The sequence below is a fragment of the Eptesicus fuscus genome, chromosome 20 (genome assembly GCF_027574615.1).
Source record: "Eptesicus fuscus isolate TK198812 chromosome 20, DD_ASM_mEF_20220401, whole genome shotgun sequence".
Taxonomy (NCBI): domain Eukaryota; kingdom Metazoa; phylum Chordata; class Mammalia; order Chiroptera; family Vespertilionidae; genus Eptesicus; species Eptesicus fuscus.
In genome coordinates, this window is record NC_072492.1 from 48165253 (window position 1) to 48181790 (window position 16538).

Genomic DNA, 16538 nt, shown 5'->3' on the forward strand with positions numbered 1-16538 from the left:
CTGTGTGCCTTTGGGCAAATTGTTCAGCATCTCTGGGCTTTTAACCCTTTGCACTCGCTTGCTTTTTTCTCGATTCCTTTATTCTACTCGGGATTTAATTTTTTAAATACCCCAGATTTTACAAAGCGTGGCAGTAGAATAAAAAACTGGAGTTTCTTTTCATACAAACTTATTTATTTTGATTTTTTTATATTTCAAATTATTGATACATTCAAAGAGTAATTTTAATCTCTATAATTTAGTGAAACTACGTGTCGAGTGTGGCTCGACATACGAGCTGCTACCGATGCTAACCGTGTCGAGTCACACTCGACATCCGAGTGCAAAAGGTTAAAAAGGAGGAGGCTGGCCTGGTTAAGTTAAAGTCTCTTCCAGTTTGAAAAGTCGGATCCTGAAGAGCCCCACTGCCTTCCAGCTCCCCACCCCGTCCTGTGCTTGGCCACCACCCACAGTTTGTGAACTGAAGGGGAAAAGCATGGGCACATTTTACCAAGTCCTGTCTCCTCCACCTTAATGGAGTGGAAAAGGAGGGGGCTGGGCTGGTGAGTAGGCAAATGCTTTTGGTGCTAGTGGCTCCGAGGCTTGGAAACGTGCATCCCTAACAGGCCCACTTCCTTAAAAGATTTCTTTTAAGGAAAAAAAAAGATTACCAGTGACCATTCAGCACAAAGAACTCTGACTTTATCTGCCCCGGGCAATAGTAGCCATAATCACCAGGCAAATATTTGTTAAGCATCTACTGTGTGCCTGGGACTGGACAGATAACCGGTAAGAACTGGTCTATGCCCTCAACACAAAACCAAGGACTGAGAATTTTTTCCCCAAGGAGGAGGGCCCCTGAGGGCTTGGGAGGAAATCAGGAGGGGGGGGGGGGGGGGGCGGGGAGGATGGGTGGCCCATCTGATTCCAGAACCCACACTTAGCTGGTCTGGGGCAGTTCCTGAGTAGCACAGGGTGGAGCTCTGTCCACAAGCCTTTGCTGCTTTGTCCGGCCAGAGGCGGAGAAACCCCCTGGCCACCTTTGGCTGAGTGTACACCCCCGGGTCGCATCCGGTCCCCAAAGAAGCAGCAAGCAGCCTCGATATCCAAGCACCTAGACTATGGCCATAACTATGCAGGCCCCAGGCGAGAGGGGGGGAGCGGGGGTTGGAGGGTTGGGGGGGGCGGTGCATCGGGCAGGGGCTGACCACAGGGAGCTGAGCCCGTGTATGTGCGGCCTGCTCCCAATGGGGCTGTAGCAGGATGGAGTATGGCCCAGGGCCAAAGGCACATGGTCCTTGCCCTCAAGAAGCTCACAGCCCAGGCCCCCTTTACCTTAAGCACCGTGGGACCCACCTCCTTCCCTGGCGCTTTATAAACCCAGCGCCTATGAGGTCCCGGTCACACGCCACCTTCCTAAGAAGCCCCAAGAAATAATCCGGCCGAAGGGCTTCACCACCCAGGGCTGCTCCCCAACCCAGAAAGCGGCCCAAACGGTACATCTGGGTGGACAGAGGTTCCGACCACCGGTTGGCGCTGCCCCAGCGCTCCCTGTCCACCTGGCTGGCAAACAGCCTTACCCGGTCCCCGATATTTCTGACCAGAGGTGGAGGGCTCAGCTCGGGGCTGGGGAGCATGGGTGCCAGGCTCGCCCGGCTTCTTGGAAAAGGACCTGTGGGGGGGCGGGGGGGCTCAGGGAGGGGGCGTCCTTTGGTCGAGGAGGCTGGCCTGTGCCCCCTCGTCAGATGCAAGGGGATCTAGGGTGGTTCTGCCTCGACAGCCGGCCCCCTCTGGGCTCCTAAGGGCCCTAAAGGGGTTCCCCTAAGCATCCACAGCCCTGCTAGGGCCCGGGCGGTGAGACGGGACGTCTACTGCGCACGCGCGCCGAGCTCCCACGACGGCCCCGCCCCTGGTCCGCCTGGGCCAACCCCGCCCCGCCCTCTGGGGCGGAGCTAAGCGCGGCTTCCGCCGGAAGTCCGGGATCCAGCGGGAAACCGTACCCAGCCGCTCGGGGGCTGGGTGGTGCATCTCTCTCCTCCACTGCCCTGTCGCTTCCGTGTCCCCCGCGCCCCAGTTTAGATTTTCACGCCCAACACGGTCCTCATATCACACCACACCCCAATTCCACTGCCAATTACCGCACAGCCTGAAGCTGGGAAAGGAGCCCGTATCCCGCCCGGGCCCGCCCTTGCCCAGGGAGGCCCAGGGAGGTTCTCGCCCGCCTTTCCGGCCTCATCTGCCGCCCTCTCCTGCCTGTCCCCCGGGCACCCTCCGCCACCCCGGCCATGGCCCAGAAGCCGAAGGTAGACCCCCACGTCGGGCGGCTGGGATACCTGCAGGCGCTGGTCACGGAGTTCCAGGAGACGGAGAGCCAAGGTGAGAGCGACAGGGTGGGGGTCAGGGGACAGGGCGGGGGTCCGCCCGCGACCCTCGCCCCGGACCCGGCTCCAGTGCCGCTTTTCCGCTGCAGACGCCAAGGAGCAAGTCCTGGCCAACCTCGCCAACTTCGCCTACGACCCCAGCAATTACCAGTATCTGCGACAGCTGCAGGTCCTGGACTTATTCCTCGATTCGCTGTCGGAGGAGAATGAGACCCTGGTGGAGTTTGCTATCGGTAAGGATGGGACGGCCTCCCGGATGCCTGGCGGGCTGTGGTGAGCTAAGCGAGTCAGAAGTGAGTGGTTGGGAAAGCGATCTCAGGCAGCCCCTCAGCTGCAATGGCAGCCTTCGGGGTTCGCACAGGGTCCGGGTCACAGCCAGCTTGGGTCAGGTCTGGCACTCAAGCCCGGACCCTCTGCATGCCTGCCTTCCCACCTGCTTAGAGATGAGATCATAAGTGAAGGAATGGATTGAAGCCACCTGGAGAGAAAACTATGTAGAGTGATCTTCTAAACTCCTTTATTTTAATGTTTTCACGTCAAGAAAAGTAGAGGTGACTTAGAATGACATATGGTCTAAGATCTACTGAATTCTTCACTGGACAGATAATTATTGGGCATGAACCGTGTGAGCAAGGTCCTGTCCTAAGTGCTGGAGAGATGGCGAACAAGCCATTCTAATAGGGGGAGGCAGATGGCGGGCACACAAAGCAAACAGCTGAGGCTCTGAAGGATAAACATAAACAGGATAAGATAGAGCAGTAGGAGATGGGGGCTGCTCCACTTTGGCCATCATGGGCAGGCGTACGTGGTGGGTGGGAGACCCTAAAGCAGGAGGATCCAGAGGAAGGCTGATGTGTCAGGATTGTGGCGAGTGAAGGAAGCAGAGACCGGGGCAAAGGGAGGTCACAGAGGTGGCAGCACCGGAGATGGCAGGGAGGGGCTTAGATCTAGGCTGCGGGAGTTTGGAATTTATTCTGAAGGCAAACAAATTATCTTTTCATCTGCATCTCTAAAAAATAACATTTTTCGCCCTCACCAGTTTGGCTCAGTAGATAGAGCGTCAGCCTGCAGACTGAAGGGTCCTGGGTTCAATTACAGTCAAGGGCACATGTCAGGGTTGCAGGCTCAGTCCCCAGTAGGGGGTGTGCAGGAGGCAGCTGATCAGTGATTCTCTCTCATCATTGATGTTTCTCTCTCTCTCCCTCCCTTCCTCTCTGAAATCAATAAAAATATATATGTATATTTTTAAAATAACATATTTTTATATAGTGAAAGGATTCTTATCTGTGTAGGGAAAGAAGCCTTTAATAATAATTTCATTGTCACCTAATACCCAACGATTGCAAATTTACCTCATAATTCCCCAAAGGACTTTTTGTGGTTGTTGCTTTTTCTTGTATGTGCCCTGACCTGACTAGGGCCAGAAGGACACTTTTTTCGTTGGTTTGTGTAAGCCAGAATCCATTCCGGGATCCATGCAGTTAATCTGGTTCTTACGTTCCTTAGACCTCAGTCTATCTCTTCATGGTGTTATTTAGTGTGTCCCTCCATCCCCATTAATTTCCTGTAACCTAGAAATTAGATTGAAAGCCTTGATAGAATCAAGTAACATCCCCCTTCCCCCCCCCACTAAATACATCATAGGTGAGTGTGATTGAAAATTTTAAGAGACCATTCATGTCTGCCCCTAATGTTTGTGGTATTATGGCCAGAGTTCAGATGAGGTCACCCTGATCTTCTCACCATGACAGGTCTTCACACATGTGTGTGTACAACCCAACTCTGTTCACACCCACACACACCTGCCTGTGGCCTCTCCTTGGACCCAGGAGTGTGCACACCAACAGTGGGGTTCACCCTCGGAGTCAGGAATCCAGGAAAGGCCCATGCGCTGTGGTTGGAGGTTCAGGGCCTGGTGTGGGGAAGGGAGGGCTTTGGGCGGGCTCCCTGGATTTTTTTAGCCTGTGGAGAGGGCCAGAGTGAGTCCCGTTAGAGCTGGGCCAGGGGCAGGAGCCCCAGGGGCCCGGGTCTAAGAGCGTGGTGCTAGCCTATGTCTCTGCCCCTCTGGAAGATTATTACGCTAAATAAATATCCTAAAACAGTGGTCGGCAAACTCATTAGTCAACAGAGCCAAATATCAACAGTACAACGATTGAAATTTCTTTTGAGAGCCACATTTTTTAAACTTAAACTAAATAGGTAGGTACATTGTTATTAACTTAATTAGGGTACTCCTAATTTTGTGGAAGAGCCACACTTAAGGGGCCAAAGAGCCGCATGTGGCTCGCGAGCTGCAGTTTGCCGACCACTGTCCTAAAAGATTGCTACTTGAAGATTTCGCCAGTGTCCGTCCTCCATCCCCTCCCTTTTTGTAACTCGGCTCCACAGCTTCCCACATCTGAATGGTGACAGTGGCCCCTGCAGAAGCACGTGGCTAACCTCACCCGGGAGTGATAGACTCCTCCCACTCAAGCTTTTGACTCCGGAGAAAAGTTGCCTAAAAAGAGCAGTCGCCCAAGAAAAGTTTTCACAGCATCAGGCACCAAGCAGGAGCACTCCGGTCCTGGCCCCGGTGCCGGGAGCCACGGGGAGACGTGGGCCTGCCCTGAGTTCTTGCTCTCGTGGGCAGCTCCCCAGTTTTCTTCTCCCAGCCACCTTTTCCTCTTTTTTTCCTCCCTCCTTCCCGCCAGAGCAAGGCTCTCAGTCCCCAGAGCTGTGGCTGTCCCGGCAGGCACTGAATCTCTTCCCGGGATCCCCTGCAGGTTCCGTTTCTCTTTTCCTTATTGTGCGAGACTGGAAGGAGGGCCAGTGCTGCTTAGAAGCGGATCCAGTCACTGCCGCCTTCTTTCTCATAACGGTCTGGTGCTCCCTGGGCAACACTGTCACTCACTCTGCTGTTGAAAGGCTCTGCGCTGCGCTTTGTCGTTGTGAATCTTTTATCCGGTGGCGGGTCTGAGACTGTCATCTCCACAAGGGCAGAGCCCAGCCTTGCTTATCTCCGCTGCTGTCTTGAATGCTCTGGCCTTTAGGGCTGGAGAAGGTGAGAGAGGGCCCGACAGGTGCGGAGGCCTGGCCACCAACCGCAGGCACGTGGTACTGCGCCGCCCTCTGTACCGGTGATGAAACAGCACCTTCAAGAGGTGAGTCCCATTGCCTGAGGCTCACACTGAGCAATAACTGGAGCCAGGAGTTTATTCCATCTTCCTGGACCCAAATTCTGGGCCCAGGGGACCCGGCTGCCGGAGCCAGTGCTCCAAGTCCAGTGTGTCTTCTCCCCTGGTTCCCATGGCCCCTGGCCACCTCCAGCACATCCCTGGGATGGTTCTGGTGGCAAGTCATCCCCGGCCCACGTTTTAAGCGGAACTGTCACCGGGAAATGGTACTGCTCAAGGTAGGACAGGGCGTGGGAATTGAGTGAATTATGGGGAACCAGATATAAAGCCAGGATCTCAGCAGACACTTGAATGAGTATTCCGAGCTTGTGCCCCACATAAACACTCCGGCAGCCTTTGGCATTCATTTGGGAATGTTTGCCCAAAGCACCATGGGTTGAAGCTCAGGCATCCTATATGCTGCGGGTGCACACCGGCACCATCTTAGATGCCGGATGGAGACATAAAGGGCCCAGGAGAGAATCCTCTATTCTGTGAAAACTGGTTGAATCCTCGGACATCACAGAACACTTGACAGTCTTGTTACTAAAACAGGGTTCAAATAGGTTGCCTCCCAGAATTCAGGTTAAATCCCTTTCCTGTGCTCTATTTCCTGTAATACACGTAGCTGCCACTAGATGGTGGTGGTGCTCAGAAAAAGGCAGGTATAGGTAAGTCCTCAGGGGCCTCTCTTTGGAAAACAGTAGTTAGTAAAATTGAAGATAGTTATACCCCGTGACCAGCAGTTACAGTCATCGGAGTAGGGCACATGCATATCCAGACACGTGTGCAGAAATGTCACTAGCAAACTTGTAACACACAAACTAGAAACAGTAAACGGTAGACTGGATACCAACATTGTGGGATGTTGCTACTATTTAGCAAGATAAACGAACAGTCAACAACTACCTGCAATAATGTTATAAATTAAAAAAATTTTTTTTAATTTATTTTTTTGTTAATCCTTACCGAGGATATGTTTTCATTGATTTTTAAAGAGAGTGGAAGGGAGGGAGAGAGACATAGAGAGAAACATCCATATGAGAGAGACCCATCGATTGGTTGGGTCTCTCCAGCACACACCCTGCTCAGGGCCAGGGATCGAGCCTGCAACTCTGATAATGTGCTCTTGACCAGAATCGAACCTGGGACCCTTGAGTCTGCGGGTCGATGCTCTATCCACTGAGCCAGACGGGCTAGGGCAATAATGTTATAACTGTAATGGTAAGCGAATGGTGCTGGACACAATAATACATACAGTGTGATTCCATTTCTATAAACTCTCCAAAACAGGCAGAATGGACTATAGTGTTTAGGGATGTGTGGAAGAGACAGGAATGGAGGGAGACTTCTTTAAAAACCCTATATTTTAAGTTAAAAGGTCTGCTTAGTAAAAATTATGTTATTAAGTTATTACAAACGAGGAAGGTGTTTACCTGAGGGAGAGGATTGGATCAGGAAGGGACACCGGCTCTGGATTGCTGACAGTTCTAGTTCCTGCCCTCGGGGCTGGTTACACAGGCGTTTGCTTTGTCATCGTTCAGCGGACCTGGACCTGTGCGTGTCAGCCCTTTGCGGTGTGTGTGGTTTGCAGCTGTGGCCCCGTGCCAGCCTCTGGGGCTGTGGACAGGTGCATTGTCGGTCCACGTCTATTGTGCGCCAGGGCGGGGCCTCAGTCACATTGTTTCATTCTCTCTGCCCATTTTACTGGTGAAGAAACCAAGGCTTAGAGAAATTGAGTTGCTTGCTCTGGTCGCCTAAATCCTCGGTGGCTCCCTCCCTGTACATCCTTCTCCCACTGATCAGTCAGGCTCCTGCGGTCCTACAGCTTTCTGCTTAGGAAGAAGTTCCTCGGCCGTCCACCGGTGACAGGTTTCCCTTACAGGATGGAGGGGGTGTTGAGGTTCTTGCCCACTAGTCCCTTCCTCACTGGCTCAGAAGGCTGGCCCCAGGCTGGCCTCATGGGGACGAGGGCAGCCTCTACCATCTTTCCTGACTTACAGAGACCCAGTTCCCCATCTCTTAGTTCTAGGCACAAGGTGTGTGTGTGTGTGTGTGTGTGTGTGTATGTGTGTGTATGTGAGAGAGAGAGAGATAGAGAGAGAAAATGTGCATGCGCACGTATGCGTGTTTGTTATTAATTTATGTGAATGCATAATTGATTCACATGGTACAAAATATAAAAGGTAGTGAAAGGTAACTCCCTCTCTAACCTTCTCTGTAGCTCACCACTGTTACTCGTTTCTTAAATATTTTTTGGAATTTACAAACATGTATATATCTATATGAACATATTTTTGCATGTTCTGCACATGTGATAGTATACTATATCTATATTCTGCTTGCCTTTTTTTTTTTTTTAATACTTAGCAGCATATCTTGACATACCTGCAGTGTCAGTCATTCTTGTAAAGCAGCGTGGTTTTATTCCCTGGCATGGAGGCACTGAGGCCTCGCCAGCCCCTTAGGGATGGGTGTTTAGCTGCTTTCCATTTTGCCAGAACAACCAGTGTTTCAATAGACACCTTATTGGTGTTTCATTCCTTACTTGTGGGCCTATATCTATAGGATAAATTTCTAGAAATGAAATTCATCAGTTTAAGTCCAAACTATATTACAGGGTTTTAAAGAAGTCTCCCTCCATTCCTGTCTCTTCCACAGTCCTCTCCTCACGAAGAACCAGCCAATGTGAGCATATACATATATTTGTCCCCCCCCCCACCTCCCTTCTTCTACATAATGGTAGCTTTTTCAATCCAGTGTTATGTCCCCCAAATCTGAAATTTCAGAAAGAACCATTTTCAAGATGCTAACGTAAAACCCAAGAACAAATAGTCCCAAGAACAAAAACCCAAGAAAAAAAAAAAAAAGGAAGATTTTTGACTTGGGATGGACTGTGGCCGGCCCAGGGTAGGCGGGTCCTCCGAGGCAGTCATGTCTTGGGCCATCTCTCCAAGGCCCCGCCCCGCCTCAGGCACCAGGTGCCGGCTGAGCAGGTGTCAGCATGACCTCATTCAATCCCTGGGACAATCCTGGCTCTCCCGGCAACAAGGCCCTGCGTGCCGTGTGACCCAGAGTCACCTGCCTGGCCTCTGAGAGCCGCCAGCTGCCCCATCCCAGGCCGCATTTGGGGGTTCTCCTTTGCCTCCCAGGGGTTTCTGTGGCTCCGTGTGTCTAGAAGGGCCCTTCTTTTGCCTCTTGTTTTCTTTTTCTCTCCTGCCTGGTTTGTCCAAAACACGTTCACCAGCCAGTCCGAACTTGTCCTCGTGTTTGCTCGGTAACCATTTTAAAATTGCAGCCCGGTGAACATACAGTAGAATGCATATACCTTAAGTGCGTGTATGCCCATGTAAGCCGCCCTAGTCAGGTGTTAGCAAGGTCCCTTGTGCCCTCTCCCAGTTAGTGTCTCCCACCCCAAGGTAACCACTAACCTAACCTCTCCCCATGGATTACTTTAGCCTATTCTTGAACTTCATATTAGTGGGATCATGCAGATGTATACTCTTTAAAATTTTTTTTAATATATTTTTTACTGATTTTAGAGAGAGGGGAAGGAAGGGGGAAAGAGAGACAGAAACATCAGTAATGAGAGAGAAGCATCAGTTGGTTGCCTCCTGCACGCCCTCTACTGGGGATGGAGCCTGCAGCCCCTGCCATATGCTCTGACCCGGAATCAATCCAGTGACCTCTTGGTGCATGGGTCGACGTTCAACCACTGAACCACCCAGGCCATTCAGGATGTGTACTCTTGTGTCTAGTTTCTTTCACTCAATGATATGTCGACCTAAGAAAAATCCAAACCTGTAGAGAATTTTTATGAGTTTATTGGAGCCAAACTGACTATTGCTGAGAAGCAAAATCTCAATGGATTGAGAAAATGATCCAGAGAATGAGTTTTACAGCTTATTTTATACATTAGAATCGAGGGAGGAGATGTAAGGGGCGGGGTGCTTCCTGTGCTCGCCGATGCGGCTGTGGCTCACGTGGCCCCCAAGTTTCCGGTCTTCCTCAGTCTGGGTGGCAAGTCGTTGGGCGGCTGGGATGCAAGAGGAAGCTGAGGTCTTGATCGCAGACACGCACCTGCTAGTGGGCTTGTTAGGCAGTGACAGGAAAATGGTCCGCAAAGACGCGTTCTCAAGTGTTCTGAGCACATGGAGCAAATGGACTGGGGTGGTGAGTCCCCCAGACACGGCGGGGAGTGGCTAGTGGGGTGCTCCAGGGAACCCTCCCTGGTGAGGGAGCAGTGAGTGCTGGTTACCAGCAAGAGGGTGGCAGTTTGTGAAATCGGGGGCCAAAAGGTCCCAGGGTTGGTGACTGTTTTTACTTTAAACAAAGGGCAAGTATATCAACCACTGAACTGGCTGGGCCCACTTTCAGGCGAGGCTGTGGCAGGCAGGCAGGCCTTTCTGGAGACCTGAATGGGCTTTGGATCCTTGTCCCTGGGCCACCTCCTCACAGGCCGGGGCTCTTCCCCGGGCCTCAGTGGGCAGAGAGAAGCAGAAAGGGGAGTGGGGAGGAGGCCGGGGCTCTTCCCTGAGCCTCAGTGGGCAGAGAGAAGCAGAAAGGGGAGAGGGGAGGAGGCCGGGGCTCTTCCCCGGGCCTCAGTGGGCAGAGAGAAGCAGAAAGGGGAGAGGGGAGGAGGCCGGGGCTCTTCCCTGGGCCTCAGTGGGCAGAGAGAAGCAGAAAGGGGGGAAGGGAGGAGGCCGGGGCTGAAGCATCCAGGCTTACCTTGCTCTCTCCCAGGAGGCCTCTGCAACCTGTGCTCAGACCGGGCCAACAAGGAGCACATCCTGCAGACGGGGGGCGTCCCGCTCATCATCAACTGCCTGTCCAGTCCCAACGAGGAGACGGTGCTGTCCGCGGTCACCACCATCATGTACCTGAGCGCGCCAGGCCCCGGCTCCCACCCCGAGCTGACCGCCACGCCCGTGGTCCAGTGCATGCTGCGCTTCTCGCTCTCGGCCAACACGAGGCTCCGGAACCTGGCCCAGATCTTCCTGGAGGACTTCTGTTCCCCGAGCCAGGTGGCCGAAGCCCGCCGCCGGCCGGCTCACTCTGCCCTGGGTATCCCACTGCCAAGGACCGAGGCCCCACAGCAGCCCTGACCCACGGAGACCAGCCCGGAATCCTGGTGGGGGCTGGGAAGCAGGACAGCATGGCGCCCACTGCGCGCTTTCTCCCCAGTTGGTGCCCTTGCAGCCATTTCAAAGGTGAGTTTCCTCAGCCTGACAGGGACTGACACAGGAGGCAGGCGTTAGGAGAGGAGGATGTGGAGAAGGAAGTCAGAGGCAGTGCCCTCCTCCTGGGCTGTCCTCAGCCAGGGGACCGCCAGGGGCCTGTACTGGCCCACCCCTGCCAGGCTCTCCCTCCTGTGAGGAGCGACCTGGGCCCGAGAGCCAGGGCTTTTGCAGAAGGTGGTTCTCCTGAGAGCAGCTGGGCCCGGGCTTCGGGAAACTGCCCGCACTGGAGGAGGGAGCCAGGCCCCCTTCCCAGAGGGTCTGGAGTCATTGTGAGGAACAGGAGTGAGGAGCCTTGTTGTTAAAACCATCTCGAGGCTCTGGGTAGCTGGGCACTGGGCATAGAGGATGCTGGCCTAGAGGACTCTGTGGCCCGGGAGTAACCGTTTACCCACACAGGCCTTGCCAGGCTCCGTGGGAGGGCTTCAAGGATGAAGCCGTGGTCCCTGCCCTTGTGTGACGCAGCCCGATGACTGTTAACGTGACCATCGGGCATTAAGACCCAGGCCCTGAGGGCGATGACATCAGAATACAGGCACAAACCCTTTGAGCTGCGTCTTATCTCCACACACACACACCTCCCCCCCCCCCATGGTCCTTGCCCCTGGAAGTGCATCTCAGGAGGCTTTGGGGGATGCAGGTAGAGGGGTGCTCAGGGAGACAGAGGACCAGATACTGACCTAGTGTGTGGCTCGTAGTCCAGTGTATGCTGGTCAGCACAGGGAAGGGGTGTGGGACACCCATGGCAGGCTGGGGTTCAGGAGCAGTGGGGAGTCCTGGTCATCTGTACTCCCTTAAGGTTGACCTCCCACGTGACCAAGGGAAGGCAGCTGCGAGAGGAATGGCACGGGGGGCGGGGGGGGGGGGGGGCGCTGGGGCAGGTCCTGGGGCCTCTGGAGACGGGGGAGGCCTCTATCAGCCTCATCCAACTGCAGCCCTCAGGCGCCTGCGCTCTCCTTTCCCAAATAAAGAGCCTGGACAGCCGTGAGCCAAACTGTTTATTGAGGTTCCCGACGGAGATCCACCGCGCTTCCACGCCCGCCACCTCGGGAGGTGCCAGGCGGCTGGCCTGTGAGAGGCTGCTGTGCCTCCCTGCTCCCAGCGCTGGGGTCACCGCGCGCCGCTGTCCTGTCACTTAGCTCTGCTGGGTTTCCTTGCCTGACTGTCATCCTTTCCTTTGCTTATCGTCAACCACCTTGGGGCCACGACGGCGTCCCGTTTGCTCTCTATGATCTCCCTCCAGTCGTCGCTCCAAGAAAGCAGCCGTCGCTTTGGGGGGGCCAGGGCCAGGTGCCGGTTGTGACAGCAGGTGAACAGGATGTGCTCCCAGGCCGGGGTCTCCTCGTTGCCTGGGACAGGACACGGGAGAAAGGCAGCAAGCAGTCTGTAAACGGGTGACTTCGGCTCCCTCTGCCCAATCCCAGCAGGCCAGGTGCCTGGAGGTTCCCAAGGAAAACAGATCCCACCTAGAATGGTGTCCTTGTCATCGATGAGCAGGTCCCCCAAGATCACCGTCTTGTCTCTCGTCACGATGGTGCGTTCCACAAACTGGGGCCCCAGGTGCTTGTCCACCCAGGAGTACTGCGTGGGGGGCACAGGTCTGTGAGTGGGGCCTCGTGGGCCCCTGCATTCAGGCCAGTGCGGAAGCAGTGTGAGTGGGGCCTGTGGCCTTTGACAGCGGCAGCTCCCCTCCCCCCTCCCCCCCACCTCCTGGGTTTCTGCTGGTTTATTTAGAAACAGGACTTAGGAAGGGACGTTTGTCTGGAGGCGCTGGGGCGGCCGCACCTTCTCACCCACACAGTGTTCGTACTTCATCAGGGGGCTGGTGCAGATGAAGACCTCGGTGCTGCAGGGAAGGCCGGTCAGTCGGGGTGGTGCCAGCCCCCGCCCCCCCCGCCCCGCCCCCCCCCCCACCTCTCCCTGCCTCCCTCACTCCCTCACTCGTGCATGGCGTGCATCTCATGCATGGCTTCCAAGGCTCCAGGGATGGGCTCCAAGCCTAGGAAAAAGCCTGGGGTTTCATACACACTGGCGACTTTGTCCTGAAAGATACAGTGTTCCCATCCTGGCTTCTGCCTCAGCAGATCTGGCCCCAGCGGGGACCTCCAAGTCGGGGGGGGGGGGGGGGCGGGGGGGATGGGAGGCTGTTCCTATCCGGTGTGAACTGTGAGTCTGAAGTTAGTTTTGCTAATTAGAACAGGAAGGGGGTGTCTCGGGAAATGGAGCAGAGACCGGCCCCAGCGGAGGGTTCCCCCCACCCCCCACCCCCCACCCCCCTGTAGGTGTCCTGTGGGGTCGGAGTTCCCGCTCAGGCGGATTTTGAGGTCAAGGACCCCCTCCGGCGCCTGTGGGGCAGGGCTCCCGCTCCCGGGGCGGCCGCGCGGCGCCCACCCCCACTCCCTACCGCCAGGTCCGGCCGCAGGGCTCGGTACTGCTCGCGGGCGAAGAAGCCGCGGCGCTCGTCCAGCGGCACGTGCGGCTCCTCGGGGAAGCGGCGGCGGAAGGCCCGCAGGAGGCCGCCCTCGAAGTCGGCCAGCACGCCGTCCATGTCCACCAGCACCCGCACGGGCCGCGCGCGCCGCGCCGCCGCCATCGCTGCCGCCATCGCCGAGCGCCGGGGCCGAAATGGGATCCGAAAGGGCGGCCGGGCCGGCGAGCGCGGGGCGAGCGGGGCGCGCGGGCCGCCGCTTCCGGAGCCGCGGTGGGCGGGGCCGCGGGGCGCGAGGCCCAACCCCAGCCCCAGCCCCGGCCGCGGCGGGCGGCGGAGGGGTCGCCTTCCTGGGCTTCGGCCGCCGCGGACGTCACCCGGGCCCTGCGAGGCCATTAAATTCGGAGGCGCCTCTTCCAACGAGGAGCGCGGCCGCCCCGAGCCCCGAGCCCCCGCCTGCAGCCAGCGCCCACCCGAGGCAGGATCTCGGGGCTCCCGGTAACCGAAGTCAGGGAAGGTGTTGCGTGAGTCAGGCTCCCAAGAAAGGAATGCACAACCTGCTGGTTTGAAACCAGTCCCGCCGGGAAGAGCTTCCGTCAAGCTCGGGAACCGACTGGCCTTTCCGTGTGGCCCTGACGCCTCGCTATCCCCCTGGGAAATGCTGAAATAACGCCCCTTTTGTAGATTTCGTTCATTTCCGGACTACATCCAGGTATAGGTCCCCACTGAGCGCCCAATTCTGCCGACCCACTGCAACAGGCGCATCACCACGGAGGCTGGCGTCCCATTCATTCTAAGATGACACAAACACGCTTAAAAGAGGAAGCATTTACTGCACAAGCACTAAACACTGAGAGCTTGTCTCTCTCCCCCTCCTTCACTAAAGCCACTGATGCTGTGCAAACCAGGGAAAAAGTCCAAACTGGCCCTGACCGGTTTGGCTCAGTGGATAGAGTGTCGATCTGCAGACTGAAGGGTCCCAGGTTTGATTCCGGTCAAGGGCATGTACCTTGGTTGCAGGCACATCTCCAGTAGGGGGTGTGCAGGAGGCAGCTGATCGATGTTTCTCTCTCATCGATGTTTCTAACTCTCTCCCTCCCTTCCTCTGTAAAAAATCAATAAAATATATTTTAAAAATAAAATAAAGGTGTGCAACCAAATTAAAAAAAAGTCCAAACTGTCCATTCTAATCGTCATTGTAAGATCATTCAATTTCACTTTCTAGACCCTACACTTTCTAACTAGAAACTTGAACCTTAGCAAACATGTGTACATGGAATTTTAGGAAATTCTATGTAAATTGGGAAATTCCATGTCATTTTGCTCGTAGCAAAATGACAGGCAGAACTGTCCTTCCCTCAGAACACCTTAATTTTGATTAGGCATTTATCTCCGTAGATTATGGAGATAAATCCCCAAATCGTAAGTGGTGACACAAATCGGACATATCTTTCCGGGAGCCCCACCTTCGCTGAGAGAGGCTGCTGGTTCCCTACCTCTGAAGTCATGAGAAGCCATAACTCAGGCTCATGTGCTTTACACTGAGAAACTTAACACCCCACAACCTGTAAACACTCCTCTTGTTCCCAGACGCCCAATAGTTCAAATGAGTCTGTGGTTACATTATACTCCAGTCATCTCGATCATGGGAGGGGTTTAAGAGGTGATCTAGTTCATCAAAAGTGTAACTTTTTAAAAACATTTTTAAATTAATTTATTCTTTTGTTGTTAATCCTCACCCAAGGATACCCTTCCATTGATATTTAGAGAATGGAAGGGAGAGGAAGAGACACATCAACTGGCATGCGCCCCAACCAGGGCCGGGGAGGAGCCTACAACTGAGGTACCTGCCCTTGACCAAAATTGGGATCCCCCTCAGTCCGCAGGCCAACGCTCTATCCACTGAGCCAAACAGGCCAGAGCAAAAAGTGTCACTTTTTAATTAAGTTAGGAAATTGAGTCCCGAATGACAAGCCAACAGAATGCAGCTGGTCAGTAGTACCGATAGGCCCAACAGCCAGGTCTAATAATGCCCAATTTAGACATTTGATAGAGCATGTTGGCCTAGAGCAGTGGTCGGCAAACTCATTAGTCAACAGAACGGCAAACCGCGGCTCGTGGTTTGCCAATCACTGGCTTAGAGCTTTCTCCCTAGAACCCAGCCGTCTCCCTATCACTCAAGGGGCCTGATTTCCCCCGCCCCCCTCCCCGTCCCCTTCTAATTAATGTGGACCCTTCCTTCCTTTGGAGCTCCCCTCTCTGACCACCCACCATTGAGAAGCACCTTGCAGGTTGGACTCTGTGCTGGGTGTACAGTCCATTACACCCAGCACGAAGGGTAGGTAGTAGAAGGGTCAGACATACAGCATATTGGCTAATAATTATTTTAGATCTCAATTCATCTCATGGTCCCTGAATTCCATTGCCACAGATACCAGAGGTCATGATCATTTTGGCATTTTGAGTTCATGCTGGGAATCGAAACCGGCTGCTTTAGAGAACTGTCTTCAGGGAGAAGCCCACTGGCCTCGGCCTTCCCGGGTCCTTTTCACTTGAGTGACCAATCACTGAGCAGAGGATCTGTAGTAAGAAGAACAAAGCAACTGGCCAGAACACAGAAACCATCTCAAAAAGAAGACACAGGACGCAGTTTTTCAAAATGTGTACATTTGTTTACTTGAAGCGACAGTCCAGGATTGGGAAGTACAACGGTTTGGAAGGATGACTTCGTGTCATGGCAGGCACCAGCATCATGCACACAGCTGCCGGCTGTCAGAGCACCCCCCCCCCCCCCCAGCGGACCGCCTCTGCGGGAATCGGCCAGCGGGAGTGGACACGGGCGTCCTCCGCGGGTCAGCAGGAGGCTTTGCTCCCGGCCAGCCGAGTCAGTGCCTGCTTCTTGCTTAAGGTTCAAAGAGAAAAGGCAGTTTCTTTGCTCTGCAGGCAGCAAGGCATGAGGCCCAGGCCTCGTTCTGGTTCCCTTCGGCACAGGAAGATGCTTTTAGCAAAGGGCACGGACAAGTTCGGGGGACACCCTGAAGGTTCGGCATAAAGACAGCCCTGGGGGGGGGGGGCGCTCAGGGACGGTGCCTGTGGACTGTTTACTGGCCTGTCCAATCAAGGCTTGGTAAACCCAAGTAAAGCTGACAAGAAAAGGGTTTTAAAAACCTCAGTACAAAAGATCCTCTAACACATTTGGGACCAAAGTATTTGTTCGTAAAAACACGGGACGAAGTTCACAAGGCTTTCCCTCCACTCTACTACTAGGGGCACTCATGCCATGGCCTCCCGACCCGGAGGAAGGAGGACGGATGAACCTGCTCTTCACAAAGAAAACGGGGGAAAGAAAGACAGCAGTACA

At 54.6% G+C, this 16538-nt stretch overlaps 2 protein-coding genes across 6 annotated transcripts; one reads left to right on the forward strand and one right to left on the reverse strand.

The window, feature by feature from the left end:
* Positions 1-1980: 1980 nt before the first annotated feature.
* On the forward strand, positions 1981-11604 carry ARMC7 (armadillo repeat containing 7). Of its 5 annotated transcripts, none has more exons than XR_003613707.2 (4): positions 1981-2355; positions 2450-2593; positions 8133-8200; positions 10256-10313. XR_003613707.2 is itself a non-coding variant. In XM_008155078.3 (3 exons), exons 1-3 carry the CDS (start codon positions 2265-2267, stop codon positions 10615-10617), a joined length of 597 nt encoding a protein of 198 aa, XP_008153300.1. In that variant the 5' UTR covers positions 1981-2264; the 3' UTR covers positions 10618-11604. The 5 variants fall into 5 exon arrangements, 3 of the variants coding, with proteins under 3 accessions (XP_008153300.1, XP_054565546.1, XP_054565547.1); XR_008554801.1 differs by having other exon boundaries at positions 10259-10273; XM_008155078.3 differs by lacking the exon at positions 8133-8200 and having other exon boundaries at positions 10256-11604.
* A 130-nt stretch (positions 11605-11734) lies between these two features.
* NT5C (5', 3'-nucleotidase, cytosolic) lies at positions 11735-13468 on the reverse strand. Its single transcript, XM_054709570.1, has 5 exons — positions 13154-13468; positions 12691-12791; positions 12535-12595; positions 12216-12330; positions 11735-12098 (listed from the first exon to the last, which is right to left on the reverse strand). The coding sequence occupies exons 1-5, from the start codon at positions 13352-13354 to the stop codon at positions 11881-11883; spliced, it is 696 nt and encodes a 231-aa protein (XP_054565545.1). The 5' UTR covers positions 13355-13468; the 3' UTR covers positions 11735-11880.
* Between the last annotated feature and the right edge of the window lie 3070 nt (positions 13469-16538).